We start from the raw sequence: 8,607 nt of genomic DNA, 5'->3' as shown, positions 1-8,607 counted from the left end.
ATTATTAAACGGGATTCAGCTGAACCCAGGAGCTCACTGCTCATTGTCCCCCACCTGACCCTGCTCTGGTGACTTGGGACAAGGGCTGGAGGGACAGGACACAGGGAATGGCTTCCCACTGCCAGCAGGCAGGGCTGGATGGGATATCGGGAAGGAATTCCAGCCTGTGAGGGTGGGGAGGGACTGGAACAGAATTCCCAGAGCAGCTGTGGCTGTCCCTGGATCCCCGGGAGCGTCCAAGGCCAGGCTGGACATTGGGGCTGGGAGCAGCCTGGGACAGGGGAAGGTGTCCCCGCCCATGGGCTGACGAACAACGCGATCCTGAACGTCCCTCCAAACCCGACCCCCCCCGGGATTCCACGGAAATGGAAAATAAAGCGGCAGGAGGATAAAACCGATGTTAAAGCAGAGGATAAAGGGATAAACTGGAGGATAAAGAGATAAACCAGAGAATAAAGTCAGACTGAGGCACCCGAGGGACCCCAACCCACGGGGTCCCAACCCCCACCCTGGGCCACGACCCCCCTGTGGTAACGGCGACATCCCAGGGGGATCCCCCAGGAACTGGGGGTAAATCCCAGAAATCCTTTATTGGCAGGACACTGCAACGGGGTGGAATTCCAGCTGGCCAGGGGGAGTTTAGGAGGGAATGGAGGAGCTGGGGGGATGCACCCCGGGAATTTGGGGTGAGCACAAACCGATGTCCCGGAGCTGCTGGTGGGAACAGCGGGATTCCCACAGAACTGCCCCATTCCCGTGGGGGCAGGAGGGGTTTGGGGGGGCTCAGCGGCCCCTCCTTGTGCGTGGTCAGCTGGACCCTGGATCCAAAGTGGGAACAGGGCCAGAACCAGACCCCAGAATCTGGAGCTTGGAGCAGTCGGGGGGTGCAGGTGGGACCCCTCCAATCCAGATCCCACTCAGGATGAGACCAGAACTCCCCTGCTCCAGAATTCCACTGGAATTCAAATTGCCATGGAGGCTGCAGACAGGACACCCCGCTCCGGATCCCAAGGGAGGTGCAGGCAGGACCCGCCCCGCTCCAGATCACAGATCCCAAAGGAGGTGGGACCCCCCTCCTCTGGAATTCCACTGGAATTTGCTTCTCACAGAGGCGCAGGTGGGACCTCCCTGCTCCAGAATTCCATCGGAATCCCCTTCCCACGGAGGCGCAGCCAGGACCCCCCTGCCTCAGGCGCCGGGCTCACCTGGCCCAGGTGAGATGCCAGCAGGAACAGCAGAGCTGGAGCGGAGCGAAGCCGGACTCTTGAAACACACGGACTCGGGGTGGGGGGGGAGGGGGGCAGTTCGGGGGCGGATTTGGGGTTTTTCCCCCCAGGCAGCGCCGGGATGGATGGATGGAGCCCGTCAGGAGTCTGGCGAGGTGGGAACGGGGATCAGTGCAGCCGAGGGGAGGAGCCATAAAGTGCAGCGAAGCTTCCCAGAGCTCCCGGCGGCTCCGGCAGCAGCTCCGGAGCTCCGGGGTTCCTGGGGGGCTCCAGTGTCCGGGGGGGATGTGGGGACACCGTGATGGGGTGGGGGGGACACGGGTCAGGAAGGACCAGCAGGGCGGGGACGGCGCCGCTTCCGTTCCCGGTTCCGTTCCCAGCTCCGTTCCCGGTGCCATTCCCGGTTCCAACGCTGGCTGGGTTGCCAGTCCCGGTGCCGGTTCCGTTCCCAGTTCCCTTCCCGGCGCCGGTTCCATTCCCAGTCCCGTTCCCAGTGCTGGTTCGGTTCCCAGTCCATTTCCAGTCCCATTGCTGGTTCCGTTCCCGTTCCCGGTGCCTGGGATCCGGTCGGGAATCTCACATGCAGATCACCTGCAACCTGCACCGAGCACAGCGAGGGTCACCTGCCTCACCCGCGGCCACAGCCCCGCGGCCCCACCCGCACCCACCTGTCCTCCTCGATGCCGCCGCCCTCGGGGTCCCCGCTGCCGCCCTTCTCGGCGTCCCCTTCCCCCAGGTCCATGTCCAGCTCGGTGCCGGTGTCCGGGCGGGTGTAGGCGTATCCGCTGCGGGAGGGGCGGCACGGCCTCAGCGCCGCGGTTCCGGGGCAGCCCCTCGGGAACCGCCCCCGGCTCACCTGATGGAGCGGCAGGTGAAGAACACGATCCTCTTGAGGCGCTTGTTGTAGAAGAAGTAGTTGAAGGACCAGAGGCTGCCGTCCTCCCCGAAGGGATCCGAGTCCAGGTCGGGGTTGTAGCTGCAGCGGGAGAGGGGGGAGAAGCTCCCTGGATGGACGGGCCGGGCACGCGGCATGGGGGGCAATGCTGGGGTGGGGACAGCAAAGCTCCCAGGCTGGGAATTCCCGGGGTTGGGAATCCCAAGGGGCTGGGAAGGGATGGCAGCATCCCCACGGCAGCGACGCCGGCCCTGCTCCGGCCGCTCCTCGCAGCCAAAACACCGCTTTTTATGGGAAAAGCACCTGTCCGGAGGCAGAGCGCCTCAGGAAGGGCTGGAATTCCAGGAGAAGGGCCAGGATTCCACGGGAAGGGCCGGAACCCCTCAGGAAGGGCCAGAATTCCATGGGAAGGGTCAAAATCCCTTGGGAAGGGCCAGAATTCCCTGGGAAGGGCCAGAACCCCTCAAGAGGAGCTGCAATCCCGTTGAAAAGGTCAGAATCCCTTGGGAAGGGCTGGAATTCCACAGGAAGGGCTGGAATTCCATGGAAAGGGTCAGAACCCCTCAGGAAAGACCGGAATTCCACTGGAAGGGCCGGAATCCCTTGGGAAAAGCCAGAATTCCATGGGAAGGGCCAGAACCCCTCGGAAAGGGCTGGAATCCCTCAGGAAGGGCTGGAACCCCTCAGGAAGGGCCAGAACCCCTTGGGAAGGGCCAAAATTCCCCGGGAAGGGCCAGAACCCCTTGGGAAGGGCTGGAACCCCTCGGGGAGGGCCAGAACCCCTCGGGGAGGGCCAAAATTCCACAGGAAGGGCCAGAGTTCCCCAGGAAGGGCCGGAATTCCCCGGGAAAGGCCGGAATTCCCTGGGAAGGGCTGGCTCCGGCCGCTCGGTACCTGTAGATGTCACACTCGGCCAGGCAGATCTCCTCGTCCACCGCGTTCCACAGGAGCGGCTTCAGCGCCTTGAAATCCTCGCGCACGGCCGAGAAGAGGCTGCAGTTCACGGCATTCACCACCTAGAACGGGAACGGGGACGTGGGACACGGGCACGGGGCTGGGATGGGAATGGGGGACACGGGCACGGGGCTGGGATGGGAATGGGGATGGGGGACACGGGGCTGGGATGGGAATGGGGGACACGGGCACGGGGCTGGGATGGGAATGGGGATGGGGGACACGGGCACGGGGCTGGGATGGGGCCGGGACGGGGATGTGGGTCTGGGAGCACGGAAGGGCTGGAAAGAATTCCCGGGGAAGCTGCGGCTGCCCCGTCCCTGGGAGCGTCCGAGGCCGGGTCGGGGCAGTTTGGAGTCTGAAGGTCCCTCCTGCCCCGAGCCCGCCCCGCTCCCGCTCTCCCCGGGGATTCCAGGTGATCCCGCCCCGTTCCACGCTCTGCACCCACCTGAGGCTGGGCTCATGGCTCGCCCATCCCAGTCCCTCCCAGTTCCCCCAGTCCATACCCAGTTGAGGTTGGGCTTGCGGCTCTCCCATCCCAGTCCCTCCCAGTCTGTACCCAGTTCAGGCTGGGCTCGCGGCTCTCCCATCCCAGTCCCTCCCAGTCCGTACCCAGTTGAGGCTGGGCTCACGGCTCTCCCATCCCAGTCCCTCCCAGTCCCTCCCAGTCCATACCCAGTTGAGGCTGGGCTCACAGCTCTCCCATCCCAGTCCCTCCCAGTCCCTCCCAGTGCCCCAGTCCGTACCCAATTGAGGCTGGGCTCGCGGCTCTCCCATCCCAGTCCCTCCCAGTCCCTCCCAGTCCATACCCAGTTGAGGCTGGGCTCACGGCTCTCCCATCCCAGTCCCTCCCAGTCCGTACCCAGTTGAGGTTGGGCTCGCGGCTCTCCCATCCCAGTCCCTCCCAGTACCCCCAGTCCGTACCCAGTTGAGGTTGGGCTTGCAACTGAACTTGTGGCTCTCCCATCCCAGTCCCTCCCAGTCCCTCCCAGTGCCCCAGTCCGTACCCAGTTGAGGTTGGGCTCGCAGCTCTCCCATCCCAGTCCCTCCCAGTGCCCCCAGTCCGTACCCAGTTGAGGTTGGGCTCGCGGCTCTCCCATCCCAGTCCCTCCCAGTGCCCCCAGTCCGTACCCAGTTGAGGTTGGGCTTGCAACTGAACTTGTGGCTCTCCCATCCCAGTCCCTCCCAGTCCCTCCCAGTGCCCCAGTCCGTACCCAGTTGAGGTTGGGCTCGCAGCTCTCCCATCCCAGTCCCTCCCAGTGCCCCCAGTCCGTACCCAGTTGAGGTTGGGCTTGCAACTGAACTTGTGGCTCTCCCATCCCAGTCCCTCCCAGTCCCTCCCAGTTCCCCCAGTCCATACCCAGTTGAGGTTGGGCTCGCGGCTCTCCCATCCCAGTCCCTCCCAGTGCCCCCAGTCCGTACCCAGTTGAGGTTGGGCTTGCAACTGAACTTGTGGCTCTCCCATCCCAGTCCCTCCCAGTCCCTCCCAGTGCCCCAGTCCGTACCCAGTTGAGGTTGGGCTCGCAGCTCTCCCATCCCAGTCCCTCCCAGTGCCCCCAGTCCGTACCCAGTTGAGGTTGGGCTTGCAACTGAACTTGTGGCTCTCCCATCCCAGTCCCTCCCAGTCCCTCCCAGTTCCCCCAGTCCATACCCAGTTGAGGTTGGGCTCGCGGCTCTCCCATCCCAGTCCCTCCCAGTCCCCCCAGTCCATACTCAGTTGAGGTTGCGCTCACGGCTCTCCCATCCCAGTCCTTCCCAGTCTGTACCCAGTTCAGGCTGGGCTCGCGGCTCTCCCATCCCAGTCCCTCCCAGTCCCTCCCAGTGCCCCCAGTCCGTACCCAGTTGAGGCTGGGCTCGCGGCTGAACTCGTGGCTCTTGGCGGCGCTGAAGTCGTAGTCGGGCCGGAAGGCCTCGTTGAGCGTGGCGATCAGGTAGAACAGCGTCTTGCGGCTGCACGTGTCGCTCAGCGGCCCCTCCTCGTCCCCCGCCTGGCTCTTCCCCAGCCTGGCAGCGGCACCGCAGCGTCACCGGCACCGCCGGGCACGGCGGGACACAGGGAAACAGAGGGACACACAGGGACACACAGGGACACACAGGGACACACAAGGACACAGGGGGGCATAGAGGGACATGGGGACACACGGACACACACGGACACACAGGGACACACAGGGACAGAGGAACACACAGGGATACCGGCACCATGGGGCACAGGGGGACAGAGAGGGGCATAGAGAGACACAGAGGGACAGAGAGAAGCACACAGACACAGCGGGACACAGAGGGACACTCGGGACACTCGGGGACACTCAGGGACACCGGCACCGCGGGGCACCCCGGGGCACACAGGGATTTGCCATCCCCGGGAACGTGGCCCTCGGGGACACGGCCGGGAGCGGCCTTGGCTGTGCTGGATGAGCTCACAGCCGGCCCCAAAACCCGGCCCAGCCCTGCCCAGCTCTGCCCGGCCCGGCCCGGCCCAGCTCTGCCCAGCCCTGCCCTGCCCAGCTCTGCCCATCCCTGCCCTGCCCTGCCCTGCCCAGCCCTGCCCAGCCCAGCCCTGCCCTGCCCTGCCCAGCCCTGCCCAGCCCAGCCCTGCCCAGCCCTGCCCAGCCCTGCCCAGCCCAGCTCTGCCCAGCTCTGCCCATCCCTGCCCTGCCCAGCCCTGCCCTGCCCAGCCCTGCCCAGCCCGGCCCTGCCCTGCCCAGCCCTGCCCTGCCCAGCCCTGCCCAGCCCGGCCCTGCCCTGCCCTGCCCAGCCCTGCCCTGCCCGGCCCTGCCCAGCTCTGCCCAGCCCTGCCCTGCCCGGCCCTGCCCAGCTCTGCCCAGCCCGGCCCAGCCCTGCCCAGCCCTGCCCAGCTCTGCCCGGCCCGGCCCGGCCCTGCCCAGCCCAGCTCTGCCCAGCCCGGCCCTGCCCAGCCCGGCCCTGCCCAGGGCTGCTCCCAGGGCCGATCCCACAGTCCCAGGCCCATTCCTGGGACCAACCCCGCAGTCCCAGTGCCGACCCCACAGTCCCAGGCCCATTCCCAGTGCCGACCCCGCAGTCCCAGTGCTGATCCCACAATCCCAGGCCCATTCCCAGTGCCGATCCCACAGTCCCAGGCCCATTCCCAGTGCCGACCCCACAGTCCCAGGCCCATTCCCAGTGCCGACCCCGCAGTCCCAGTGCCGACCCCGCAGTCCCAGGCCCATTCCCAGTGCCGACCCCACAGTCCCAGGCCCATTCCCAGTGCCGATCCCACAGTCCCAGTGCCTACCCCACAGTCCCAGGCCCATTCCCAGGGCCGATCCCACAGTCCCAAGGCCGATCCCACAGTCCCAGGGCTGATCCCACAGTCCCAGGGCCGATCCCAGTGCCGACCCCACAGTCCCAGGCCCATTCCCAGTGCCGATCCCACAGTCCCAGGCCCATTCCCAGTGCCGATCCCACAGTCCCAGGCCCATTCCCAGTGCCGATCCCACAGTCCCAGGCCCATTCCCAGTGCCGACCCCGCAGTCCCAGTGCCGACCCCGCAGTCCCGCCGTGGCTGGCGGTACCTGCCGGGGCTGAGGCCAGAGGTCTGGGGCGGGGACAGGGCCTCGAGCGCGTGGGGCTGCCCCTCGTGGCAGAACTGCTTGAAGAGCTGCTTGTCGATGCCGGCCAGCTTGCAGGAGTAGCTCTCGATCCTGCGGGGACAGCGGCCGGGAGCCCGGGAATGGCAGCGGGGGAAGCTCCCGGGGAGCCCAGAACCCCTCCAGGGCCATTCCCGGGGCTCCAGAGGAGCTGGGGAGGGCCAGGGATGGAATTCCCAGAGAAGGAGCCATTCCCTGCGTGCCAGGGAGGCACAGCGGGAGCTGTCCCTGCCCCCCCGACTCCTCCCGGGGCTCCTCTGCATCCCCAACCCCTCCGGAATTCCGGGAACTCTGGGATCAGCTCCTGCCCCGCCCCCTGGGCTCCACCAGCTCCTCCTTGAAATTCCTCATTTCCCCAAGGAGGGGAATTCCAAAGGGCTCCGGGTCTGGGATGGAGTTTGGAGCACCCCAAACGCGGCTGGAGACTGGGACAGACTGGGACGGACTGGGCTAGACTGGGAACAAACTGACAAAGCCCCAAACTCTGCCCTTTCCCAGCTGCTCCTGGGGACGCTTCCAGCCCGGGATGGGCCGGGAAGGGACCGGGAGCATCCCCAGCTCCTCATCCCCGGGCACGGAGCCCCAGCCGGAGAACAACGATTCCCAGGAATGTTCTCCGGGTGCCCCAGGGATTGGGAACTCAAACACCCGGCTGAGCAGAGCGGAGGGCGAGCCGGGAATGGGGCCAAAAACCCGGATTTCAGGCACCAAAAGGGCCCCGGCTCCGCGCTGGGAACGGGAAAATCCCTCCTGGAGCGGCCAGCCCCGCTCGGGGCGATGATCCCGGAGCTTTTCCCGGCGGAATTCCCGCGTTCCCGGGTTTTTCCCCGCCCTCACCTGCCGATGATGTGGGCGTCGCCCGTCTCCACCGTCAGCTGGGAGTTGATGGCTTCAAAACTGGAGTTTTCCAGCAGCTTCATCCTCCCGGAGCCGCTCCCAGGGCGATTCCCAGCGAGAGTCCCGGCGCAGGTCCCGGTGCAGCGGCTGCTCCCGAGACAGCCCGGGGGCGTGAGCGGCACCGGGACGGGCCCCAGGGCGAGCAGGGAGAGCGGGGAAAAGGGAAACGGGGACAGAGGGAGAAAAACAGAAATGGGAAAAGGAAACGGGAAGGGAGAGGAAAGGAGGAAGGAAGAGCTTCGAGGGGAGCTGGCACAGGCACGGCGAAGCGGGAAACGGTGACAGGCGGAGGGAGAGATGCAGGGAGAGAGGGGGAAGAGGAAGATGAGGGAAAAGGAGGAAAAAGAAGGAGAAAAAGGGAAAAAAAGGACGCGGAAAACTCTCCCGCGGTCCCCGGCGGCGGCACCGGAAGTGCCGTCCCGGCATGCCCCGCGCGCCGGACTACAGCTCCCGGCATGCCCCGCGCAGCGCCAAGCAGCGATGCATTGGCGGACTACAGCCCCCGGCATGCCCCGCGCGGGGGGCGCCCAGCCCCGCCATTGCTGGACTGCTGCTCCCAGTCTGCCCCGCGGCTGCGCGCGGTGCCGGGCCGTGCCCGGGCGGCGCGGGGCACGCTGGGACCTGTAGTCCGCGAAGCCTCCGAGGGCGCCGGGGAGGGGGCGGCGGGCCGAGCAGGCTTACCGGCGCGTCCTGCTCCCTATCGGTGCCTCTTCGCCGTGGCAGCGCCTTCAAGCTCGGGGCGCGTGTAAAGGAAGGCGTCTCCGGGGAAAGCTCGAGGAGGGCGAGTGTGCCGCGGCCGCCGTCCGCCGTCTGGCGCCGGCCCACCGGGCCTCCGCCCACCTCGACATGTCCCCGAGTGCTCGGGACGGCGCGAGCGGCTGAGCGAGATCCTGGGAGTCCCCCGGAGCGAGCGGGCGAGCGGGCGACCTTCTCCTGCGGCACCGGACGGCAACAGCGGCGGCACCGCCCCGCCCGCGCCCGCCCCGCCCGAACGGCGCCCGCGCCCCGCGCCCGCATTGGCGAT

The 8,607-nt window shown here is 67.0% G+C and overlaps 1 protein-coding gene across 2 annotated transcripts; it reads right to left on the bottom strand.

Moving 5' to 3' along the window:
• Nucleotides 1–544: 544 nt before the first annotated feature.
• Nucleotides 545–8,542, bottom strand: MAF1 (MAF1 homolog, negative regulator of RNA polymerase III). Of its 2 annotated transcripts, none has more exons than XM_082292271.1 (8): nt 8,265–8,542; nt 7,524–7,832; nt 6,612–6,740; nt 4,914–5,079; nt 3,016–3,137; nt 2,083–2,202; nt 1,895–2,011; nt 545–1,824 (listed from the first exon to the last, which is right to left on the bottom strand). In XM_082292271.1, exons 2-8 carry the CDS (start codon nt 7,604–7,606, stop codon nt 1,803–1,805), a joined length of 759 nt encoding a protein of 252 aa, XP_082148397.1. In that variant the 5' UTR covers nt 7,607–7,832; nt 8,265–8,542; the 3' UTR covers nt 545–1,802. The 2 variants fall into 2 exon arrangements, with proteins under 2 accessions (XP_082148397.1, XP_082148396.1); XM_082292270.1 differs by having other exon boundaries at nt 7,524–7,670; nt 8,265–8,541.
• Between the last annotated feature and the right edge of the window lie 65 nt (nt 8,543–8,607).

The sequence above is a fragment of the Coloeus monedula genome (genome assembly GCF_965178545.1).
Source record: "Coloeus monedula genome assembly, chromosome: 1".
NCBI classification, from domain to species: domain Eukaryota; kingdom Metazoa; phylum Chordata; class Aves; order Passeriformes; family Corvidae; genus Coloeus; species Coloeus monedula.
The sequence above is the reverse complement of the archived record's forward strand: the minus strand, read 5'-3'. Positions and strand labels throughout refer to the sequence as shown.

Excerpts from the sequence above, each read along its gene's own strand:
- MAF1 (XM_082292271.1), bottom strand. The coding sequence starts at position 7,606 with ATGAAGCTGCTGGAAAACTCCAGTTTTGAAGCCATCAACTCCCAGCTG. Across the intron at positions 2,203-3,015 it reads GCCGAGTGTGACATCTACAG|CTACAACCCCGACCTGGACT; the intron begins GTACCGAGCGGC and ends CTCCCGCTGCAG. Across the intron at positions 1,825-1,894 it reads GGCGGCATCGAGGAGGACAG|GTTGCAGGTGATCTGCATGT; the intron begins GTGGGTGCGGGT and ends TGCTCGGTGCAG.